Below are 25,240 nucleotides of genomic sequence, written 5' to 3'. Positions count from 1 at the left end.
AGGCGTAGCCAAAGCCAAAGCCAAACTGGAATAAGATATGTTTTATTTTAGTGGCCCAGGAAGTTCTGTTTACGCAATCCAATCCATACAGCATTAGTGACGTTTGCTTCGGAAGTCGGCCATTATTCACTGTGACTAGTTTATCCAAATATTTTACACATTTTGTCACATAGGTGAGAATATATAGGTGAGAAATAATAGAGGTCGACTACTTTCTCCAAGAACAGCATCATTACAAGAAATCAGAGGCAGATACAGAATTCTTTTTATATACTTAGTCTGAACTCTCCACGACTTCGTATCCCAAAAGTTCGGAGCCGTATACAGTGGTATACAATGGTACGCAATGGTACAGTTTACCCTCAGCTAGTCCGGACCCTGTAAGTCATTGTATCCTTATTTCGTTGATCGATGCTCATAATATCAATCACTGGATTGTCTTGTCCAGACTGGAATATTTACAGACCGCTGCCATATAGCTGGAATATTTGTGAGTGCGGCGTTAAACAACAAACAAACAAACCACCATTCCGTTGTTCACGCCCTGTGGTGAAACAGTTCCACAGGGACACTTATCTAACTTGTAGTTTAGTATTCGTAATGGCAGCCACGTTCAAGCTTCATAGTGTCTCACGCTATTTCTTCGTCTGCGTCCACCTACTCAGTTAGTTTGAAAATGCGGTCATTTATGTTGCAACGTGGCCCTCTTATATTAAGAATGTATGCTAGTCAGGTACCCTTGCGACCCGTGAAGATCCGGGGTAGAACAGGTCTTCAGCAACCCATACTTGCCGTAAAAGGTGACTATGCTTGTCGTAAGAGGCGACTAACAGGATCGGGTGGACAGGCTCGCTGTCATGGTTCATGTCATCGTATCCCAATTGCATGGATCGATGCTCATGATATCAATCACGGGATTGTCTGGTCCAGACTCGATTATTTACAGACCGCCGTCATATAGCTGGAATATTGCTGAGTGCGGCGTTAAACAACAAACCAACCAACCAGATAGCTTTGCACCGCCCGATTGCTGACAGTACACCATGTTGAAACATTAAAATTGTGCACGGATGCCAGTGAGCTAACGGTCCTCCCTAGTATGGGGACAATGTGTGATGCCAATTATTTTGGTTTGCTATGGCAATATTGCTGGATAATCGCTAAACATAGACTTAAAATAATATTCTCTCCCACCCACATATATCTATTTGGTACACATGATTTGGTTATCTTACAGGTTCAAGGCCGGGCCTGGTTAATTCACTATCACGTGTGGTTATTTGTCACTGCTGTTGTTTGTATCAGACAATGCGATACGTGTGTTCTATCGTCATGTATGTCCTACGAAGTGATCCGGGTTGGAACTGGACTTCGGCAACCCATGCACGTCGTAAGAGGCGACTATAGGGATCTGGCGGTCAGGTTCGCAGTTGCATGTCAACGTATTTCAGATGGGAATATCGATGCTCGTGATGTTAATACCTCGACTGTTAGCCGGACTATAACTATACTATAACATAACAAACAATCATGTATATTTTTGAATGAGTGGGGAATAAACACTCAAACAAAAAGCATCAGCCATATACAGGACAGGAGGGGAAATCGGAGTGAGTGAGTGGGTTGGGTTCAACGCCGCTCTGAACAATATTCCAGTAATAGCATGGCCTGTCAGCTTAATGTGGGAGGAAAACACGAAATGATGCAGGTGTCGGTTTTACCATTTTATTGAAACCCACGAGGGTATGGTGCTGACAAACCTACTAACATAAGCGATCCTAACCACGCGATTCAGTGATTGACATCATGAGTATCGATCTACCCATTTGGGATACGATGACCTGCATCAACCAAGACAGCGAGCCTGAGAACCGGATCCCGTTAGTCGGTTGCTGAAGACCTATTCTACCCTGGATCGTCACGGGTCACGTCAACAGTAATTCACGAGGGGCAGATAATCCGTACTGCCGAGTTGCAAGTTGTATATTCAATGTTTTTTAGAAAACGGTGGCTTTCCTGATCCCACGTTTTTGCACTGTCAAGGACGACATTAAGTCACTTAATTTCCCTTTATCCGTAGCCCCGACGGGTGAAATTACACAATACCCGACATCGGGATATCGGTTATAGATAGTATTCATTGAGCGACGTAACACAAACATCGCGAACACCTGGTGTGGGCTCAATAAAACTGTGCACCCCCCAACCACTGCCCCACATAATAGTTCTTAAACGTTCTTCTTTCTTTTAAGAAGCAGAATCGGTGCACTTAATTCGTAGGTTAAAATTAACGCATCGCGAACACCTGGTGTCATCACTCAATATCCCTGGTCCATTCATATAAATTTCATAACTATTTTGCACTTTACGTCAAATTTTAATATGTTTCAGCGGACAATGTAGACTGATTTTTCACTTGTATATGAAAGTCATATTTACAACTATTGTCACTCAGATAGTGAGGGATTCTATCAGGAACAATCGTTATGCTTCCACATCTTAGTTGTTTCTTGTAAATCTGTAGATCTTCAGACAGTCATCATCGATGACATACAGGTGCTGACTTTCAGACAGGTAGAGACCATGCGGAGATGTAATACCATCACGTGACGTCAAGACTTCCCTCACAAACGTCCCAGAAGCGCTGAGTTGAATCACACATTTTGCTCTGCGATCTATAACCAGGATATGTTCTGTGTTGGTTTCAGTGATTCCACGAGGGAAAGGATTCAGCTGTTTAGGCCGATACCTGAACACAACATCTCCATGAGGAGTCAGACAGAGGACTCTGCCAGCTCCGTATCCACTGCCGAACACGAGGATGTTACCCTGCCTGGTGGTACTGAGGAACGAACGATCTGATACAAGTCTCCCTCCATCTGTGACAGGATCGAGGGTCCTCAACCCATTCCCCGCCATGTCCAGGATGTCCACACAGGGAGGATCCAGTGATCCTGCTGCCAGGGTTGTCGGTGTCAGGGATGTCAGACCCACATGCCTCTGCCTTGTAGAGATAGATGATTGAAGAACCAGTTCAGGCTTCACTTCTACTATTATTATTTTCTTAGTGTTAGGGAGAGTCACAGCCATTTTATTGTTGTTTAAATTTGCAATACGTAGAGGGGCGCTTTGTACCTCCAGCTTACTCTGACATGACTTCTTGTTTCTTTTGTAGAAGGATTTCACACATTTGTTTTCACGATCTGTCACAACTATGGTGTCTGTGTTGTCGACAACAAACACTGCCACGTCAAAAGCATTGGGTTTCTTCTCATCATCTTCTGCCTGTATGTCCACTGTGTCATACAGAACTGCTGTTGATGGAGAATCAAAAGCATCTTCAACAATGATATCAATCACACCCAAGTGTAGATCGTTTAGTTTCTCACACATCAGATGACGATCGTGTATGAAACAAGCCTTGCCCCCAGATACATCCTCCATACCTGACTCTGGGACACACACAGTGGCTGCCTCCTTCGACTCACTCCACAGATACATCTCACAGATGTCCACGTCACTCTCAGACTCCAGAGCTCTGCCCAGCAACTCCGAGTGTTGACGAATCATCTGCCTGGCCATCTCCTCACGCTTCATGTCCCCTTTCAGCTGTCCTATTTGTTTCTCTGTGACGTCATCTATTTGTTCCAGGAGTTGTCTTTCCTTCTTCTTTATCAAGTCAATGGCGGCCTGGGTTCCTGATCGGACCTGAGACTGAAGGCTTGACTTGTTCTCATTAATTTCAGTACATTTTGCTTCCTTCTTTGCAAGGCGAGTGTTTGATGTTGCCAAATAAGCCTCTAGTTTCTGTTGCACAGTTTGAAGAGTGTTTTGCATTTCAGGCAACACAGATTCAAGCGAGACAATGGGCTCACACTTTCTGTGATACAAGATGCAACACGATTGACATTGTAGTTTCTTACAGTCCTTGCAGTAGAACTGCATCCTCTGATCTGGATGTTCTTTACACATAGGTTTGCGTCTTGTCTTTACCTTGACATCCCTTGACAAGTCAGATACGTCATGGTGACGGGTGGCAGGGATACTTCTATGTGCCTTCAGGCATCCATCACAGAGCGAGACATTACATTCGACGCACCAAGCATTGGCTGGAGTTGTCTCCCCGTCCTCGTCACAAAAGTTGCAGTTATTTGTTCCTGAAAAGAAATATACACATGTATTATGCTGATATAAATAATATTTAAGGTGGTGTACAAAGAAATATAGGTTCTATTAGGATGCACTTAGAAAGTGCTTCACATGAATAGGAAATATGAATATAAGACCACCTATTTGCGTCATCTTTATAAAGACATTTATCCTTCCCTTTTTCAGTACCAATTTAAGGGGAAACAGGGGCGCAGTCGTCTAAATCTGCATATCTGTATCCCTCAAATCCCAGGGTTGCCCTCATCATGTTTCATGGTATGTCGGCGCAATCCTTGTGCCCATGGGTTTCACCAAAGTGACATTTGACAACTGATCGAGTTTTCCACAATAAAATGTACCTATCAACTGGTAATAAAAACACCTGCAAGCAGCACTCGTTTTTAGAAGCTTAAAAGTCATTCTTGCGAAGACATGTTAGAATGTCACCATAAATATAATTCTATGAACTTGAAAATTACAAAATTCAGTTGATACAACAATAAATTGAAAAATGTATTTTTGTGTTCGTATGCAATAATAAAGGCGTTAAATACGTGGCATTGTGACCAGACAAGGTCAATAACATTGCTTCAAAATCATGAGAATCAATAATTTGTTTCAGAAGCAAACGAGAAAATATCTTACCGGATTGACTGCAGGTCTAATAGTGTGCCACTGAAAGAAATGACAGAGATATTCAAGTAATGTTAGGACAAAAACGAGTCCGTCATAGAATTAAAACTATATGGATTGAGTGGAAGTCCAACCACCATGGTCTCTAATGTCTCCTTATACCTTGACTGCAGGGAGCGAAGGAATCCAATAGACCCTGAATCAAGAAGCTGGGTTTCACCTCCTGTGCCCACTCTTCAACTGGCCTGTTTGAGTTGGCTACTTTGGTCATCTTACGACAGAATGGACAGAGGAGAGACTTGGCACTGATGGCTTCTGGTCTGGTTTCAGTGTAGCTAACGACACACTTCCGACAAAATGTGTGATAACACACAGGGGTCATCAAAGACGTCCATGCAGATGCTGCAAGTCAAGCAATTGTCTGTTAATGTCTTGTGCATCGCCATCTGTAATAGTAAAACATATTTATGAACAAACAATTTTAGATTTTGACCCTTTTGTGAATTACATATTTTCAGTTGAGGTGAAGTGAAAGATTTATCATCATAATTTTAAGTAATGACTTGTCCAGCTCCAACAAAGCCAATTACTACACTAACACTGAGGCAGACTAATACATCGTCTTTGTAATATTTTATTACACATAACATTTCTCTCTTATTAAATAAAAACAATTAATTTTCCTGATGCTGATTTCATAGGGATTGTTAGAGCTGGCTAGAACTAATTTTATATAAAACTAGATAGGTTTTGTTTTTATAAAATACATATATTCCACAGTCATGGTGCATATTCAAGACTACTTTGATAGTAGAACATTCTCTTCTAATTGTAATTTGACATAAGTTTGCTATCTTTTTCTGGACTCCGTTATAGCTCACGTGATTTATTTATTGAAATAGGCATTGTGCAAATATTTTAAGAGAACTTAGATTTTGTACAAGATGCAACAAATGATGTCAAAATTTATAATTAGTTTAGAAAAGAGTATCTAAATCACTAGTTCTACCACAATGGAAATGTTAACAAATTTTGCAAAATATTGCACAGAATCCATAAGAATATATTTGTTCATTTGTTATGCTCTGAGAACTTGTAACAACCCGGCCGTTGGCCTCACCCGCATCATGAAAACATACTGATTGATTTGTTGACTGATTGGTTGGTTGGTTGGTTGGCTGGTTTCAGGACATTGCAAGTTTACAAGTTTCAGTATTGTGTAACACCCCACGTCACACTGATCAAGTATATATACGGGAAGTCAAACAAACTTGCATGCTGCCAATGCTCACATTACCTTGAATTGTCAGTGTTTTAACCTCTCATTCTTCCAGTCTGCCTGACGCCATGTCGACTGTGTCCAGGCGTGTCGAGAGGCGGTTCTCTAAACTGGTATGCGTTGTCTGATGCGCACATACTGGTAACCAGTCTAGTCACTGCAGGTAAAACACTGATAGCGACTGACATGCAAGGACGCGTCCAGTGTATACTCAACAACAGTGCTTCGTTTTCTTGATGTTTGATTTTTGTCGTCTATTTATGGTTTATCAGTGTATCTGTAATTTATTGAACTATTTGAAAGAATTGACTTATTCGATTCCTATATGATCATCCTACGTTTTCTATGCATGATTCACATGAGTCAAAAGTAATGTAAAAGATATGTGATTCCATTCAGTTTGGCTTAGTTCCCCACTGGGAGCTCAGTTGTGTAAGGGGCTTAATAGACTGTGCAGAGTTGCTTCCCTTAGACCATGCCTGATGTCGTTAGTTCGGATCACAGATTCGCCCTGGTTGTTTCTAGGGTTGTCAGCACCATACCTGTGCACGTGGGTTTCACCAAAGTTGCAAACGTCTATTTACTATATCGAGTCCGGCCACAAACACTATGTCGACGTGATGTAACTGAAATACTGTTAATTAAGCGGTGTTAAAGTGTATCAGCGAGTGAGTTTTGGTAAACTTTGAAAGGCGTTTCAGTTAATCAGGTGGGGAAACTACAGGCACGGGCATGGTGCGGGCAGCAAAAACATCATAATCAATGCAAAGCTGGAATTCCCGACCACGATTATAGGATCTGGGCCTGAAGCAAAGTACAGCAATTCTGCACAGCTAACTTTTGAGCCTTCTAATTGAGAAAACATTCTTCAACTTTATCTACTCTGTGTCTGCGGTCAATGTAAATATTTTGAAACCAATTACCCTAAACTCATAAAGGCTGTTGTTTTTGTTTTACCAGGGACACTAACTGAGACAGTATATGGGGTTTAGATTAGTAAAGAGAAAGGCCCACTCTCTGATAATAGCCTTTGAGGCAATATATTCGACGTATGTTGATGTCATTTGACCTTGTCATTTAATATGTGTAACAAAATCTCGCAGTGCAGACTCCATGCGTCCCTCATCTTCTCGGTACAGATTCCAAGACGCTCAACACAAGTTGCAGAAGCTGGCACAGTTGGCGGACGCCCAGTCTTTGTACACTGGCGCACACGAGTGAGGGTAGGAGTCACAGTTGCTCCACTTGTCGACACAGGTCGCCGGCAGCGTGTGATGTACTGTAGCCCTGGCAGGATGACATTAAAAACACCGTAGGATTACGAAATACTTTTTGACATTGTAATTGGTTTCTTACTTCATGTTGTGGAACGGACTGGAAAGAGAAAACTCCTCGGCCCATTATTTACTGGGATATTATGTCCTACACGCTATACAATAAACACTGCACGCCACACGTTAAGTATTCTACACTAAACACTATATAAACAAGCGGCCAAAAGAATCTCAACAAATTTACAAATGAAATTTGAAAAATTTGAAAACGCAAGTTCAAACTAAATCAATGCAGAAGGTGATGCACGTCCACAGTATTAACGGATCGCCTCTGTGGTCTAGTGGTAGAGCGTCAGCCAGGAGACTGGAATGTTCAGGTTTCGATCCCCGGCCGCGTCATACCAAAAGACGTTAAAAGATGGTACTTGTTGTTACTCTGCGTGGCACTCGGCGTTCAGGGGCTAAAACAAGGACTGGTCGGCTCGGAGATATACACACTACACCCCAAACTATACACATTACAAACCACATCACACACCACACACATTTTGCAACTTAGCACAATATCTACACACTACACCCCAAACAACATACACCACACACCACACACATTAAACAATGCACTATATCTTCTACACACTACACACTACATACCGACGTCCCGTATCCCTCGTGTGAGAACAAAATGTCAGTTTATAATATGTCAGTATTTGATGTAAGGAGTAGCAGAACTGGACTTTAATGGATGCCTACCAGTAAATGCCCTTGTTGGTCGTGTTACCGCCACTGTCGTCTCGTCTGGAATTGGAATCATGTAGACATTTAGAATGATCCTGAGTAGAGAAATTGGGGTATTGGGGGGAGAGGTGGAGAGAGTGGGATATGGGGCGAGAGAGAGTGAGTGAGTGAGTGAGTGAGTTGGGTTTAACGCCGCTTTTAACAGTATTCCAGTTATATCGCGACGTGTCAGCTTAATGTGGGAGGAAAGCCCGAAGTGATGGGCGAGAGAGACAGACAGACAGACAGACAGACAGACAGACAGACAGACAGACAGACAGGCAGACAGACAGACAGACAGACAGACAGAAACGGACAGAGACAGACAGACAAAAAGATAGAACGAAAGCCAGTGAAAGAATGGTAGGAAGTTCACGTGGAGAGACAATTATCACATACATAAGACGTTAGCTTTACAACATCAGTTGTAGGTGCGAGCCACCTTGACCCGTAATGTCAGTCTTAGATGTGGCTTATTACATAATCTAGGAACTATCTTCATTGACTCCAGACTTTAAGCATTGACTCCTGAAAACCACATTCATGAAACCTGTTGAGTAAATTATACAGCTCATCTTAGGACATTTGTATTTTACTTATACTGAAATCAGACCAGACTGACATGATTATCCACACATGAAACCACATGTACATGTATACAAGTATTATCAGAGTATTGTCGTGAGCTGACTTACTACACAGGCGGCAAGTCTTGGCGCAGACTAAGGGATGCTGCGTGTTGATAGTTTGTCCTCACAGACGGGAGGAGGTGGTGTTGTGGTCGTCGTCGGTGCTGTCGTTGCTTAAATCGTCAAGATGGGAGTTTTCATATTTCAATTATTGAATTAGTGAATATATATATGGCTGGTATGTGACAATGAGTGTTTTTTGTTCTGATTGCCCTCTGCAAGGAAAAGCGACTCAACCTTGCCATATTTACAGGAAATCGCGGCAAAAATGACTATACCAGGAGCATGTGTTTTATTGTGATGATGGAAGGTCTTAGCGAAAAGTCTGGCGAATCCTGCCCCAACCATCAACCGTCATTCCTCAGGAATGTTAAACTGCGGCATGGTGTCTCAGTGGGCTAGCACTATGAAACCGGCATTAATCAAGTACAAGCGGCCACACACATACATTCACATCCACTCTCTCTCTCTCTCTCTCTCTCTCTCTCTCTCTCTCTCTCTCTCTCTCTCTCTCTCTCTCTCTCTCTCTCTCGCTGTCTCTCTCTCGCTGTCTCTCTCTCACACTCACACATACACACACACACACACACACACACACACACACACACACACACACACACACACACACACACACACACGCACACGCTTTAATATGTTGTTCAAGATTGTTGTCATTGATAGGCATTGGAACAGGAACTTGTGTTGGAGGTACATTAGCACACAACAAACTACTTCATGTCTTTAACGATCTTGTATCCATATCTACTCTCTGTGAGTACATTATTGATGAAACATACAGTGTATACCATTCACAAACAAAAATGAGTTCTTGTAGATGAAAATGTGTATGATGTTAAGTTGATGATTCCAATATTGTTATTTTAACATTTTCGATGGCAGTGCACTGACAATTGACAGACAACTTCCTGACGTGCAGCATCTGCATGGTCCTTGATGACCCCTGTACACTTATGTGTAAGATTTTGTAAGAAGTGTGCCGTTAGCTACACTTAAACCAGACCAGAAGCCATCAGTGCCAAGTTTCTCCTCTGTCCATTCTGTCGTAAGATAACCAAAGTAGGCAACTCAAACAGGCCAGTTAAAGAGTGGGCACAGGAGGTGAAACCAAGCTTTTTGAGTCAAGGTCTCCCTGATTCTTTAAATCCCAAGACATAAGGTATTTCCGAATAGGCTACCAGTGTTGAACTCATCCTAACATTGCTACGTTCCTTATATCCCTGGTTTGTGAATTCCTTGTATGCACATTGAAAGGTTAAAGGTTATTTCGTAATATTATAGTTCTATTGTTGAAAAATAACTGACACATTTGTATGTATACTTGCAGATACCCCGAAGTGCATCCTATGCAGTGATAAAGGAGCGGCACCTCCAGCCACTGCTTGGTGTGCTGACTGTGACATCAGTCTTTGTGAGGGATGCCAGAAGGCTCACAGACGTATTCCTGCCACTCGTCACCATGACGTATCTGACCTGTCCACAGAGGTCAAAATCAACCAAAAACGCAAACCATTCTGTAAGCAATATCCAGATCAAAGCATGCAGTTCTACTGCAAAGATTGTAAGAAACTGCAATGTCAATCCTTTTGGTTCCTGTATCACAGAAAGTGTGAGGCAATTCTACCGTTTGAATCTGTTATGCCAGAACTGATCAGCTGTGTTACAAGAGTTAAGGAAAGACTAGCGTCTCATTTACAAGCAACAGACAGTTTGCTAACGGATTTAGAAACCAAACGGACTGAGGTAATGAAGAACAGAGTCACCGTTCAGTGTCAGATCCGATCCACAATCCAGACAGTCACAGAAGCCACAATGAAGAAGGAACGACAACTCCTGGACCAATTGGATGACGCCACTGAGAAACAGATCGAGCGATTGAAAACTGAAATAAAGTCTGAAGAGATGGCCAAGCAGATGATAAGTCATCACTCTGTGATGATAGACAGAGCTCTGGAGTCTGGAAGTGAAATGGACATCTATGAGATGTACCTGTGGTATGAGTCAGAGGAGTTTCCTACAGTATACGGCCCAGATTCAGATATAAAATATGAACTGAAAGAGAAAGTATGTTTTATGCATGATTGTGTAGAGATCTGTAACAATATTCACGAGGTGAGCTTGGTGAAATTGATACCATATATGAAGATGTGTTTGATTCTACATCGACATCAGTTCTGCACGACACAGTGGACATACAAACAGAAGATGAGACAAGTTTACCTCATGTTTATGACGTGGCAGTGTTCAATGAAGGCGGTACAGACACCATAGTTGTAACTGATAATAACAACAAGTGCGTCAAATCCTTCTACACACGCAATACTCAACCCTGTCAGAGTAAGCTCTCTGTTCAGAGCTCCCCTCGGCGGATTGCAAAACTTAATGCCCATCACATGGCCGTGACCCTTCCCGAGACAAGGGAGATAATAGTGATTGAAGTGAACCCTGACCTTGTTCTTCAATCATACGTTTCAACGAGGAAGAAGTACTTTGGTCTGACAGCCCTGACATCGACTACCCTGGCAGCAGGATCCGGGTCGCCTCCCTGTGTGGACATCCTGGACATGGCGGGGAATGTGTTGAGGACGCTGAATCGTGTCACAGATGGGGGAACCCTTGTATCAGATCCTTTATTCCTATAAACCACCAGTCAAGGTTACATCCTAGTGTCATGCAGTCATGCCCCAAGAAGTCATGTCCTATGTATGACACCAAACGGAGATGTTGTGTTAAATTATGTACCCACAGGCATCAAAGGAACACACACAGGCGACATGCTTGTTGTTGACGACATGTCAAACAAAGTGGTTCATTTGAGTAGTTCAGGCACTTGGTTGAGAGACGTTCTGACGTCAAGGGATGGCATCACTTTCCCTTATGGCCTGTACTTTGATAAGCGGAGGCGTCTGTACGTCACCAACCGCCACTGTGTGATGGTCTACAGGTTTATAACACGCACCAAACCAAGATGTACATGAAGGGTGATCTCGGTGAATGAACGAGTGAATGATTTTGTATAGATCTCACTTTGAATAGTGTTTCAGTTATATAACGTGATTGAGAAACACAACCAGTGTGAAGCCAATGTAGGTGTGTTTACTCCTACTTCCGTGGTCCGATGACTGTGACTGTGTTCGATCGTGATGATGAGGTAATGATAGATGCACAGGGGACGCAAGCGCATTGTTATAAAACAATATGTTTACGAAACAATATTTTTTTTCTAAGGTAAAATAAAATCATTTTGTTCAGCTGTGTCCCCTTTTGTATTGACATGTGCATAAAAACTATAATATTTACAGTGTTGTTTATTTTTGCCATTTATCGCTCGGTTGTTATGACGTGATTCGATTACTTCCATTTCTTTAATAAGGGGATAAAACGAGGCTGACAGGTTGGACGGTAGGTTGATTAACGTCGCACTCAACACTCTTCCAGCTACAAGATGGCGGTATGTAGGTCCAGTGAGTGAATCTCACGAATCTGTATCCAACGGAGTCAAACTGTCACGTCAAAATGAGAAAAGCTTAATTTCTTCATTACACCTTAATATATCAGTCACTTATTTCTACAGTTTACTGTTTGTTGGTTGGTTGGACGGTAGGTTCATTAACGCGGCACTCAACACTCTTCAAGCTACAAGACCGCGGTCTGAAGTTCCAGTGATTAACATCGTGACCATCGATCGATTGGAATACGGTGACATGCATCAACCAAGTCAGCGAGCCTGACCACCCGATCCCGTGTGTGGCCTCATACGACAAGCATTGGTTTCTGAAGATTCAAACACAGATCTTCCAGAAGGCGCGGGAGGGGTTGGTCGTAAAGGAGGGGTAGACTAGTAATTAAAGCTTGGCTTGTCTCGCCAGAGGCATGGGTCCTAGTGCCCGCATGGATACAATGTATAAAGCCCATCTCTTACTCTGCCAAACATTACAACAGTTGATGACGTCACTGGTGTTCCCGACAACAAAACACGGGTGAAAACTGAACCATAACACCTCGCATTGAGAGACAAAACAGAATCTGAGATATAGCAATAAACATAAATACCCCGGGTAAATCAAATGTGAAAGTAAAGAATGGACATTGTCATATATAATTGATGACTTTTTTATTGAAACATAGCTGCCATTAGAGAAACTACAGCCTGCTTCTACGCGGATGTCGCACTTGCATCTATAGGTTTAGCAATCTTAATCACAAGTCTATTCTGCGCCAAATAAACGGTTAAAAATAAGATACGGAAACATTTGCCATTTATATTTGTATGATCTAGGCAGAATAGTATATCGAGAACAGAGACATATATGCTATATAGGATTCTTTTGGCAATTCACGACACATCCGTAGCCAATCATATACCGTTTTACCGATTGAAACAAACTGATAATTTCGAGGAATAACCTTTGGGCAACGAAGAAGTACGTGTTATCTGTCCCCAGAGGTATATAGTGAGTTCAGAGCCTTGGCGAGGTATTAATACTGTCGATGAAACGGATGTAGTTCTGTAAACTATTTTCCATACTTCTGATAGATAACCATGGCATTCACGACTGTTTCGTGGGATTATAAGCATGTGTAAATTAACCAGCTTGTCGGCAGTGTTGTAGTTGGTGTCGATGAACAGACATTCGCTCAGATTTTGTTTGTTTGTTGTTCGTCGCAGCACTCGGCAATATTCCAGCTATATGAGGGTGGTCTGTAATTAATCGAGTCTGGTCAGATAGTCCAGTGACTGACATCATGAGCATCGATCCATGTATTTGGGATACGATGACGTGCAAATTAACCAGGTCACCTTATCCATTAAGTCGCCTCCAACATGGCACGCGTTGTTGGTGACCTTTGCTTTTACCCAAAATCCGCCCTCCCCTCCCCGCTAACTTAAATATACACGTAATACATGCACATTTAATAACGGAATATTTGTGTGACGAGTGACAATTCCAGTTCTGTACATTCATTATTCACATTCACCATATTGATGTCTCACAGCTCCACACCAATGTCAGACACAAACATCGCGAACCCCTGGTGTGGGCACAATAAAAACGCATCCCCCAACCACTGCCTCTCATAATAGTTCTTAAACGTTCTTCTTTCTTTTAAGAAGCAGAATCGGTGCATTTAATTCGTAGGGTATATTTAACGTATCGGTTTCATTAGTTTCAACAAAATCAGTTACTGCACTAACGTGTCACTGGATATTCTGGTTCATCGATCACTTGATTGTCTGGTTTGTTTACAGGTCGCCGTCTCGCGATACGAGTACAGCTGTGCCGCGTCAGGGACAAATACTTCTTTTGTCATGTAAATTGTGTGATTGTCGAGTGCTACCGATAGGGTCGGACATGCTTACCCTTTTCGCGACTACCTGGTATCATCACTCAATATCACTGGTCCATCCATATAAATTTCACAACTATTTTGCACTTAACGTCAAATTTTAATCTGTTTCGGCGGACAGTCTGGACTGATTGTTCACTTGTATTGGAAATTCATATTTACATAAACTATTGTCACTCAGATGGTGACGGATTCTATCAGGTACAATCGTTATGCATCCACATCTTAGGTGTTTCCTGTAAAACTGTAGATCTTCACACAGTCATCATCGATGACATACAGGTGCTGACTTTCAGACAGGTAGAGACCATACGGAGATGTAATACCATCACGTGACGTCAAGACTTCCCTCACAAACGTCCCAGAAGCGCTGAGTTGAATCACACATTGTGCATTGTAATCTATAACCAGGATATGTCCTGTGTTGGTTTCAGTGATTCCAGCAAAGAAAGGCCACTGCTGTGTAGGATGATACCTGAACACAACATCTCCATGAGGAGTCAAACAGAGGACCCTGTGAGCGTATCCAAGGTAAGACACGAGGATGTTACCCTGCCTGGTGGTACTGAGGAACCAAGGAGCTGATGCAAGACTCTCTCCATCTGTGACAGGATCCAGGGTCCTCAACACATTCCCCGTCATGTCCAGGATGTCCACACAGGGAGGATCCCCGGATCCTGCTGCCAGGGTTGTCGGTGTCAGGGATGTCAGACCGTAGTACCCCTTCCTTGTGGAGATGGATGATTGAAGAACCAGTTCAGGCTTCACTTCTACTATTATTATTTCCTTAGTGCCATGGAGAGTCACAGCCATTTTATTATTGTTTAATTTTGCAATACATCGAGGAGCGCTTTGTACCCCCAGCTTACTCTGACATGACTTCTTGTTTCTTTTGTAGAAGGATTTCACACACTTGTTGTCACAATCTGTCACAACTATGGTGTCTGTGTTGTCGACAACAAACACTGCCACGTCAAGAGCATTGGGTTTCTTCTTATCATCTTCTGCCTGTATGTCCACTGTGTCATACAGAACTGCTGTAGATGTAGAATCAAAAACATCACCAACAATGATATCAACCACACCCAAGTGTAGATCGTTTAGTTCCTCACACATCAGATGACGATCGTGTATGAAACAAGCCTTGCCCCCAGATACATCCTCCATACCTGACTCCGGGACACACACAGTGGCTGCCTCCTCCGACTCACTCCACAGATACATCTCACAGATGACCACGTCACTCTCAGACTCCAGAGCTCTGCCCAGCAACTCCGAGTGTTGACGAATCATCTGCCTGGCCATCTCCTCACGCTTAATGTCTCCTTTCATCTGTCCTATTTGTTTCTCTGTGACGTCATCTATTTGTTCCAGGAGTTGTCTTTCCTTCTTCTTTATCAAGTCAATGGCGGTGTGGGTTGCTGATCGGACCTGAGACTGAAGGCTTGACTTGTTCTCATTAATTTCAGTACATTTTGCTTCCTTCTTTGCAAGGCGAGTGTTTGATGTTGCTAAATCAGTCTCTAGTTTCTGTTTCACAGTTTGAAGAGTGTTTTGCATTTTAGGCAACACAGATTCAAGCGAGACAATGGACTCACATTTTCTGTGATACAAGATGCAACACGATTGACATTGTAGTTTCTTACATTCCTTGCAGCAGAACTGAATCCTCTGATCTGGATGTTCTTTACACATAGGTTTGCGTCTTTTCTTCACCTTGACATCCCTTGACAAGTCAGATACGTCATGGTGACGGGAGGCAGGATTACGAACATGGGCCTTAAGACATCCACCACACAGCGAGACGTCACAGTCAGAACACCAAGATGTAGCCAGAGTTGCCTCCCCGTCATCATCACATAAGTTGCAGTTATTTGTTCCTAAAAAGAAATATACACATGTATTATGTTGACATGGTTTATATCTAATGTTGTTTACAGAGAAATATAGGTTATGTTAGGATGCACGAAGAAAGTGCTCCACATGAATATAAAACCTATCAATATGAATAAATGACCACCTGTTTGCGTCATCTTTATAAAGACATTTATCCTTTCCTTATCAGTACCCATTTAAGGGGCACCAGTGGCGCAGTCTTCTAAATCTGCATATCTGCATCCCTCAAATCCCAGAGTCGCCCTCATTATGTTTCATGGTATGTCCGCACCATTCTTGTGCTCGTGGGTTTCACCAAAGTGACATTTGACATCGGATCGAGTTTTCCACACTCATCAAACTGACACGCGATGCTATAACTGGAATACTCAAGTACACATTTTACGTTTAGGTTGGTTCGTTTTGGTTTTCCAACATAGAAAATACAGTACCTGTTTAAAAAATACAGTACCTATCAACTAGTAATAAAAAAACCCTGCAAGCAGCATTCGTCTTTAAAGCTTAAAAGTCATTCTTGCGAAGACATGTTAGAATGTCACTAAAAATATAAGTCTATGAACTTGATAATAACAAAATTCTGTTGATACAACAATAAATTGAGAAATGTATTTTTGTGTTCGTATGCAATAATAACGGCGTTGACATTACATGGCATTGTGACCAGACAAGGTCAATTACCTCACTTCAAAATCATGAGAATCAATCATTTGTCTCAGAAGCAAACGAGAAAATATGTTACAGGATTGACTGCAGGTCTAATAGTGTGCCACTGAAAGAAATGACAGAGATATTCAAGTAATGTTAGGACAAAAACGAGTCTCTCATAGATGGGACAATACTGTTGCCTGTGTTGAAGATGAATTAAAACTATATGGATTGAGTGGAAGTCCAACCACCTTGGTCTCTGGTGTATACTTATACCTTGACTGCAGGGAGCGAAGGAATCCATGAGACCCTGAATCAAGAAGCTGGGTTTCACCTCCTGTGCCCACTCTTCAACTGGCCTGTTTGAATTGGCTACTTTGGTCATCTTACGACAGAATGGACAGAGGAGAGACTTGGCACTGATGGCTTCTGGTCTGGTTTCAGTGTAGCTAACGACACATTTCCGACAAAATGTGTGATAACACACAAGTGTACAGGGGTCATCAAAGACGTCCATGCAGATGCTGCACGTCAATAAATTGTCTGTCAATGTCCTGTGCATCGCCATCTGTAATAGTAAAACATATTTATGAACAAACAATTTTAGATTTTGACCCTTTTGTGCATTACATATTTTCAGTTGAGGTGAAGTAAAAGATTTATCATCATAATTTTAAGTAATGACTCGTCCAGCTCCAACAAAGCCAATTACTACACTAACACTGAGACAAACTAATACATCATTTTTGTAATATTTTATTACACATAACATTTCTCTCTTCTTCAATAAAAACAATTAATTTTCCTGATGCTGATTTCATAGGGATTGTGAGAGTTGGCTAGAACTGTTTTTATATAAAACTAGATAGGTTTTGGTTTTATAAAATACATATATTCCACAGTCATGGTGCAGGACCATATTCAAGACTACTTTAATAGTAGAACATTATCTTCTAATTGTAATTTGACATAAGTTTGCTATCTTTTTCTGGACTCCGTTATAGCTCACGTGATTTATTATTGAAAGTGGCATTGTGCAAATATTTTGAGAGAAATTGGATTTCGTACAAGTTGCAACAAATGATGTCAAAATGTATAATTAGTTCAGAAAATAGTATCTAAATCACTAGTTTTACCACAATGGACATGTAAACAAATTTTGCAAAATATTGCACAGAATCCATAATAATATATTTGTTCATTTGTTATGCTCTGAGAACTTGTAACAACCCGTATTCAGTATTGTGTAACACCCGATGCATGAACCACCGCCAGCTCAATCATGTTGAAACGTCCGTAAAATGCTTATATATGGACTCATTCCAGCACATTTGCATAACGAAATTAGAACCTTTGATTCTATTGGCTGACCCAGGGAGATGTGGGGGGTGCCCAAGGTCCCCCTCCTCTTTCTTTTAAAAACAAATTGTGTAGGCAGTAAACTTATCTGAATGAGGATTTGGATATGTTGGACCCCTCCCCAGAAATGCTTGATCCGCCCTTCTATTCTAGGAATAGATGGGCCTGTGTAGTGTTATAACACTGGCATCTGTTACTTTAAATAAAAACAAGTTTTGACAATGGATCTGGATCGATATTGCTGACACTATAACTCAATCTTATAATACAGCACACGCAGGGACCATACGACCATGTACAACCAGGAAGTATGAAGCTATTTTCACACCTTCCATATACCTGTGGCATGTCACACTGATCAAGTATATACAGGACGTCACACTCGTCAAGTATATACGGGACGTCACACTGATCAAGTATATACGGGACGTCAAACAAACTTCCATGTTGCCAATGCTTACATTACCTTTAATTGTCAGTAGTTTTAACTTCTCATTCTTCCAGTCTGCCCGACGCCATGTCGACTGTGTCGAGGGGCGGGTCCGTCAGCTGCTATGCGTTATCTGATGCACACATACTGGTATCCAGCCTAGTCACTGCAGGTGAAACACTGATAGCGACTGACATGCAGGGACGCGTCCAGTGTATAATCCACAACAGTGTTTCGTTTTCCTGATGTTTGTTTTTGTCGTCTATTTATTGTTTATCAGTGTATCTGTAATTTATTGAACTATTTGAAAGAATTGACTTATTCGATTCCTATATGATCATCCTACATTTCCTATGCATGAATCACATGAGTCAAAAGTAATGTAAAGAATATTTGATTCCATATAGTTTGGCTCAGTTCCCCACTAGGAGCTCAGTTGTGTAAGGCGCGTAATAGACTGTGCAGAGTTGCTTCCCTTAGACCATGCCTGATGTCGTCAGTTCGGATCACAGATTCGCCCTGATTGTTTCTAGGGTTGTCAGCACCATACCTGTGCACGTGGGTTTCACCACAGTTGCAAACGTCTATTAACTACATCGAGTCCGACCACAAACACTCTGCCGGCGTGATGTAACTGAAATACTGTTAATTAAGCGCTGTTAAAGTCTTTCAGCGAGTGAGTTTTGGTAAACTTTGAAAGCTGTTTCAGTTAAACAGGTGGGGAAACTACAGGCACGGGCATGGTGCGGGCAGCAAAAACATCATAATCAAGGCAAAGCTGGAATTCCGCACAGCAACTCTGCACAGCTAACTTTTGAGCCTTCGATCCTTTGGCAGCATCATAGCACAACACGTTAAAAGATAACACTTGTTGTTTCCCTGCCTGGCGCTCGATGTTTAGGGAATAAAACAAGGAGTGACTGGTTGGGTTTCATTACACTGCATGCGGGTATCCATTACAAACTGGAGCAAAGTGTTTCCCTTCCCCCTCTCCCATCTACACACACCCCCCCCCCCCCTCCCCTCCACACACACACACACACACACTACTCCCAATACCCCTCAACCCAGCCCCAGCCCAAAACATCCTCCCCCTCTGTAGCCATGTTGGTCCTGCGTGTAACGTACGTTCATCAATCTTGATACCGAAGGAGATCAGCTGTTACAAATCTAATTGAGAAAACATTCATTCAAATTCATCTTCTCTGTGTCTGCGGTCAATGTAAATCTGTTGAAACCAATTACCCTAAACTCATAAAGGCTACCGTGGGCTCTAACTGAGACAGTATCCCTGGTTTACCAGCTAGATTAGTAAAGAGAAAGGCCAACTCTCTGATAATAGCCTTGTTTGGAGGCAATATATTCGACGTATGTTGATGTCATCTGACATTGTCATTTAATATGTGTTTACAGCAACAAAATCTCGCAGTGCAGACTCCATGCGTCCCTCATCTTCTCGGTACAGATTCCAAGACGCTCAACACAAGTTGCAGAAGCGGGCACAGTTGGCGGACGCCCAGTCTTTGCACACTGGCGCACACGAGTGAGGGTTGGAGTCACAGTTGCTCCACTTGTCGACACAGGTCGCCGGCAGCGTGTGACGTACTGTTGCCCCTGGCAGTGAAACAGGATAACATTGAAACACTAGGATTACGAAATACTTGTAGACATTGTAATTGGTAAAACTCACCAGCACATTATATACACGCTATACAGTATACACCACACCCCACACGTTATTTATTCTACATTAAACAGTGATATAAACCTGCGGCCAAAACAAACTTTACAAATTTATAAATGAAATTGCAATAAATTAAAAACACAAGTTCAAACTAAATCAATGCAAACACATCGTCCAAACAATGCTCTATGCAGAAAGTGATACACGTCCACACGGGTTGTACTAGTATGTAAAGGCAGCTTGTGGTCACCTTGGTTTACAAGGGTTCATTTTTGTAAATTGTAAACACGTCTATGTCTTTCAATAATTGTACCCTCTTTGAGCTTACTATTGATGGCAGGAGTTTTTTTTATGAAACTGCATGTGGAGATATGAGCGACACTCATGTTTTCGGTCACCAGAATGCATTACGTCATAAAAAATATTGCAATTCTCATGATACCTGACGTGAACAATACAAATCAATATTTGAACCGATAGACAAGCAGCTACATCATAATGTCGTCATTAAGTTTTATTGACTGCTCTTTGAACAATAATTCAGCAATATAACGGCTAATCAGCTTAATGTCTGAGAATGGGCCCTGTTTGTAACTTATAGTAATTGTAATATTGAAATATACATACCTTCACACGATACAACATGTGCTTCAACATCCACTAGCATTCCTTTGTTTCAGGATATTTGGTAAAGCATTTAAACCCTTTCGCAAAATGGAATCTTTTGCATGAACTCAAAAATTGAACTTGTAAATACTCAGTTTGATTGAATTCTCGACATATTACAACACTTCCGCCCACCAAACATCGCCTCAGATGCAATATGTGTGCAGTCATACAAAGACATGCACATTACAAATGTTATACTGCATTAACTATCGATATTGCAACATATGGTGACCAACTAGCTCAGAAAGTCGTTATGTACACAATACACTTAGTTGTGTGAGAGCGTTTATGAGCAGCCTGTGTCAGTGTACAGCCCCGCCTCTTACAATACCGAGACAGACAGTCAGTCCAGCAGAATGGTTGGAGGAGACATCTGACGAAGCTAAAGGTATTTTCTTGATTACTGAGCAAGTATGTTGTCTGGTGCTACATCATAGTGAAGGGTATTTTCTTTGTTTCTGTGTCGAGGTATAATTTCTGTTTGTTGTATTGTACATTGTCTTCCTATTGGACAGCATTTTCTGACATTACTATTAGTGACACGTACAGGACTGAAACTGGATCATCAGGTTCATGGTTACAGCTCTTCTTAACATGTATCAATCAATACTTCAATTACAAACATCTGACTGTCTTGCAAACCGTGACAGGTGCCTTTCATTGACAATATCTAGGTACATATATTATTCTCATGACATTATCTCAATAACCATTGGTCATGTTTATGTTTTCATAGCAACTGAGACTGTCTCCGTAGTCTAGTGGATAGAGCGACTGCCCAGACAACAGAAGGTCTGTAGTCCGATCCGCGGCCACATCCGCGGCATTAAGGAGCTAAGACAAGAACTGGTTGGCTTGGAGTCAGTATATTGTGTCGGAGTGTGGTATTCATGTTAAATGGGCACGCGTGGCCCAGTCGTCTAAGGCGCCGTGATTCGCTGTGCACAGTTGCGTCCTTTGGGCACGTCAGAAACCTATGATTGTGGGTTCGAATCCCGGTTCGACCCAATTATGTTTCTAAGATTGTCAGCACCATACCCATGCTCGTGGGTTTCACCGAAGTGGTAAAGGTCTAAGGCCTGCATCACTTCGGGCTTTCCTCCCACATTAAGCAGACACGCCTGATATAACTGGAATAATGTTAAAAGCGATGTTACACCTAACTCACTCACTCACTTTTCCTGTTAAAATGCGGCATGGTGTTTCAGTGGGCTAGCACTATGAAACCGGCATTAATTAAGTACAAGCAGCCACATACATACAGAAACACATTCACATCCAGTCTCTCTCTCTCTGTCTTACACACAGACACACACACACACACACACACACACACACACACACACACACACACACACACACACACACACACACACACACACACACACACACACACACACACACACACACACACACACACACACAAATAAATTTACACATGCATCCAATAGACAAACAATAACCCAATTACGCGTTCCAAAACATAACTTTGTCTTTGTATTGTGGAGTGATTATTTGGGAACTGTGAAGCATTAATATTTTCATCCACAAAACTGTAACTCATGAACTGAGCTCTCACTTACTGACCGCCTTTATATGTCGTTCAGCATTGTTGTCATTGATAGGCATTGGAACATGAAAATGTGTCGGAGGAACATGAGCAAAAACTACTTCATGTCTTTAAAGATCGTTGTATCATATCTACTCTCTGTGAGTTCATTATTGATAAAACTGCCCGTATATCATTCAAAAACAAAAATGGGTTCTTATGGATGAAAAGGTGTATGATGTTAAGTTGAGAATGCCAATATTTTTATTTTAACATTTTAGATGGCAGTGCACCGACAATTGACGGACAACTTCTTGACGTGCAGCATCTGCATGGACGTCTTTGATGACCCCTGTACACTGGTATGTTATCACACATTTTGTCGGAAGTGTGTCGTTAGCTACACTGAAACCAGACCAGAAGCCATCAGTGCCAAGTCTCTCCTCTGTCCATTCTGTAGAAAGATGACCAAAGTAGTCAACTCAAACAGGCCAGTTGAAGAGTGGGCACAGGAGGTGAAACCCAGCTTTTTGATTCAGAGTCTCTTGGATTCATTTAATCCCAAGACAAAAGGTATTTCCGAATAGGCTACCAGTGTTGAACTCATCCTAGCATTGCTACGTTCTTCTATCCCTGGTTTGTGAATTCCTTGTATGTACATTGAAAGGTTAAAGGTTATTTCGTAATATTATAGTTCTATTGTTGAAAAATAACTGACACATTTGTATGTATACTTGCAGATACCCCGAAGTGCATCCTATGTGGTGATGAAGGAGCGGCACCTCCAGCTACTGCTTGGTGTGCTGACTGTGACATCAGTCTTTGTGAGGGATGCCAGAAGGCTCACAGACGTATTCCTGCCACTCGTCACCATGACGTATCTGACTTGTCCACAGAGGTCAAAATCAACCAAAGACGCAAACCATTCTGTAAGCAACATCCAGATCAAAGCATGCAGTTCTACTGCAAAGATTGTAAGAAACTGCAATGTCAACTGGAAGTCAAATGGACATCTATGAGATGTACCTGTGGTGTGAGTCAGAGCAGTTTCCCACCGTATACGACCCAGATTCAGATATAAAATATGAACTGAGAGAGAAAGTATGTTTTATGCATGATTGTGAAGATATCTCTAACAATATACACGAGGTGAGCTTGGGTAAAATTGATACCATATATGAAGATGTGTTTGATTCTACATCGACATCAGTTCTGCACGACACAGTGGACATACAAACAGAAGATGAGACAAGTTTACCTCATGTTTATGACGTGGCAGTGTTCAATGAAGGCGGTACAGACCATAGTTGTAACTGATAATAACAAGTGCGTCAAATCCTTCTACACACGCAATACTCAACCCTGTCAGAGTAAGCTCTCTGTTCAGAGCCCCCCTCGGCGGATTGCAAAACTTAATGCCCATCACATGGCCGTGACCCTTCCCGAGACAAGGGAGATAATAGTGATTGAGGTGAACCCTGACCTTATTCTCCAATCATACATTTCAACGAGGAAGAAGTACTTTGGTCTGACGGCCATGAAACCGACTACCCTGACAGCAGGATCCGGGTCGCCTCCCTGTGTGGACATCCTTTTGTTAAGCTGTGTCCCCCTTTGTATTGACATGTGCATAAAAACTATTGTATTTATAGTGTTGTATATTTTGGCTTTGGCGTGATTCGATTACTATTTTGAGGTGATAAAACAAGGCTGACAGCCTCGGTGTCAGTTAAATGTGACTGTGTGCAGCCACGTTATACTGCGGCGTGGTATCTCAGTGGGCCAGAACTATAAGGTCGGCATTATGGGACGAGAATGTTATATTGATGGGGGATAGTGATGGATATATAGTGAGTGCAGAGCCTTGGCGAGGTACTAATACTGTCGATGAAACGGATGTATTTCTGTAAACTATTTTCCATATTTCTGATAGATAACCATGGCATTCACGACTGTTTCATGGGATTATAAGTATATGTAAATTAACAAGCTTGTCGGCAGTGTTGTGATCGCTCATGTTTTCTAAACTTGTCCTTGGATGAATGAACAAAACAGCATCAATATATATGAAAACAATATGTATTTGTAAGTAACGGGGTCACATGAGATTTTAACCACCATTTCTCCCTTCACATCACAAAGCGTTTACTGATGTTTGTTACAAAGACATGCGTCGTGTTCCACGGAGAAACCAAGTGCTGAAACGATCCCTTTTCACATCTTTTAACATAAGTTCACTTCGTAGAACGGGTTCCATAGTGGTGTGGTGTGTGTTATGTATTCATTTAAACAAGAAAGACAAACTGTACAAAGGTAGTGACTGCACTTTTATTATGACAGAAATGTAAACACCTGGATATGCAAGTAAATGTTTACAAATACACTTAAACTGACAGGAAGTGGTTAAAGGTGTATATATCAGAGTTCTATTGTATTTACAAATATATAATTATATACTTCACGAGGCAACAAGGATTTACTTTCCAGAAGTCGCTTTCATGCCACAAAAACATGTGCGCCAATTGTTTGTTTGTTGTTCGTAGCAGCACTCGGCAATATTCCAGCTATATGATGGTGGGCTGTAGTTAATCCAGTGTGGTCAGATAGTCCAGTGATTGATATCATGAGCATCGATCCATGTATTTGGGATACGATGACGTACAATCAACCAGGTCACCTGATCCATTAAGTCGCCTCCAACAACTGGCACACGTTGTTGGTGACCTTTGCTCTTGCCCGAAATCCGCCCTCCCCTCCCCTCCCCGCTAACTTAAATATACACGTAATACATGCACATTCAGTGACGGAATATTTGTTTGACGGGTGACAATTCCAGCTCT

General features: G+C 41.9%; 4 protein-coding genes across 5 annotated transcripts; 2 read left to right on the top strand and 2 right to left on the bottom strand.

Annotated features, from left to right (window-relative positions):
- Window positions 1-2,364: 2,364 nt before the first annotated feature.
- On the bottom strand, window positions 2,365-5,373 carry LOC124121199. Its single transcript, XM_048391943.1, has 2 exons — window positions 4,945-5,373; window positions 2,365-4,157 (listed from the first exon to the last, which is right to left on the bottom strand). The coding sequence occupies exons 1-2, from the start codon at window positions 5,162-5,164 to the stop codon at window positions 2,500-2,502; spliced, it is 1,878 nt and encodes a 625-aa protein (XP_048247900.1). The 5' UTR covers window positions 5,165-5,373; the 3' UTR covers window positions 2,365-2,499.
- A 1,770-nt stretch (window positions 5,374-7,143) lies between these two features.
- LOC125377870 (E3 ubiquitin-protein ligase TRIM56-like) lies at window positions 7,144-11,461 on the top strand. Its single transcript, XM_048391942.1, has 3 exons — window positions 7,144-7,342; window positions 10,147-10,883; window positions 11,174-11,461. Exons 1-3 carry the CDS (start codon window positions 7,144-7,146, stop codon window positions 11,459-11,461), a joined length of 1,224 nt encoding a protein of 407 aa, XP_048247899.1.
- Window positions 11,462-12,943: 1,482 nt separating this feature from the next.
- On the bottom strand, window positions 12,944-18,651 carry LOC124110440. Its single transcript, XM_046469851.2, has 3 exons — window positions 18,535-18,651; window positions 16,986-17,277; window positions 12,944-16,048 (listed from the first exon to the last, which is right to left on the bottom strand). The coding sequence occupies exons 2-3, from the start codon at window positions 17,275-17,277 to the stop codon at window positions 14,394-14,396; spliced, it is 1,947 nt and encodes a 648-aa protein (XP_046325807.2). The 5' UTR covers window positions 18,535-18,651; the 3' UTR covers window positions 12,944-14,393.
- A 2,493-nt stretch (window positions 18,652-21,144) lies between these two features.
- Window positions 21,145-24,049, top strand: LOC124110540. Of its 2 annotated transcripts, XR_007219852.1 has the most exons (4): window positions 21,145-21,239; window positions 21,588-21,711; window positions 22,682-22,762; window positions 23,141-24,049. XR_007219852.1 is itself a non-coding variant. In XM_048391950.1 (2 exons), exons 1-2 carry the CDS (start codon window positions 22,682-22,684, stop codon window positions 23,417-23,419), a joined length of 360 nt encoding a protein of 119 aa, XP_048247907.1. In that variant the 5' UTR covers window positions 22,240-22,681; the 3' UTR covers window positions 23,420-24,049. The 2 variants fall into 2 exon arrangements, 1 of the variants encoding a protein (XP_048247907.1); XM_048391950.1 differs by lacking the exons at window positions 21,145-21,239; window positions 21,588-21,711 and having other exon boundaries at window positions 22,240-22,762.
- The last annotated feature ends 1,191 nt before the right edge of the window (window positions 24,050-25,240 follow it).

The sequence above is a fragment of the Haliotis rufescens genome, unplaced genomic scaffold (genome assembly GCF_023055435.1).
Source record: "Haliotis rufescens isolate VD_foot unplaced genomic scaffold, xgHalRufe1.0.p SCAF_102, whole genome shotgun sequence".
Lineage (NCBI taxonomy): Eukaryota > Metazoa > Mollusca > Gastropoda > Lepetellida > Haliotidae > Haliotis > Haliotis rufescens.
The sequence above is the reverse complement of the archived record's forward strand: the minus strand, read 5'-3'. Positions and strand labels throughout refer to the sequence as shown.

Excerpts from the sequence above, each read along its gene's own strand:
- LOC124121199 (XM_048391943.1), bottom strand. The coding sequence starts at position 5,164 with ATGACCCCTGTGTGTTATCACACATTTTGTCGGAAGTGTGTCGTTAGC. Across the intron at positions 4,158-4,944 it reads CTTCGCTCCCTGCAGTCAAG|GAACAAATAACTGCAACTTT; the intron begins GTATAAGGAGAC and ends ATTTCTTTTCAG.
- LOC125377870 (XM_048391942.1), top strand. The coding sequence starts at position 7,144 with ATGTGTAACAAAATCTCGCAGTGCAGACTCCATGCGTCCCTCATCTTC. Across the intron at positions 7,343-10,146 it reads CCGGCAGCGTGTGATGTACT|ATACCCCGAAGTGCATCCTA; the intron begins GTAGCCCTGGCA and ends GTATACTTGCAG. Across the intron at positions 10,884-11,173 it reads AATATGAACTGAAAGAGAAA|AGCTCCCCTCGGCGGATTGC; the intron begins GTATGTTTTATG and ends CTCTCTGTTCAG.
- LOC124110440 (XM_046469851.2), bottom strand. The coding sequence starts at position 17,277 with ATGGCGATGCACAGGACATTGACAGACAATTTATTGACGTGCAGCATC. Across the intron at positions 16,049-16,985 it reads CTTCGCTCCCTGCAGTCAAG|GAACAAATAACTGCAACTTA; the intron begins GTATAAGTATAC and ends ATTTCTTTTTAG.
- LOC124110540 (XM_048391950.1), top strand. The coding sequence starts at position 22,682 with ATGGCAGTGCACCGACAATTGACGGACAACTTCTTGACGTGCAGCATC. Across the intron at positions 22,763-23,140 it reads TTGATGACCCCTGTACACTG|ATACCCCGAAGTGCATCCTA; the intron begins GTATGTTATCAC and ends GTATACTTGCAG.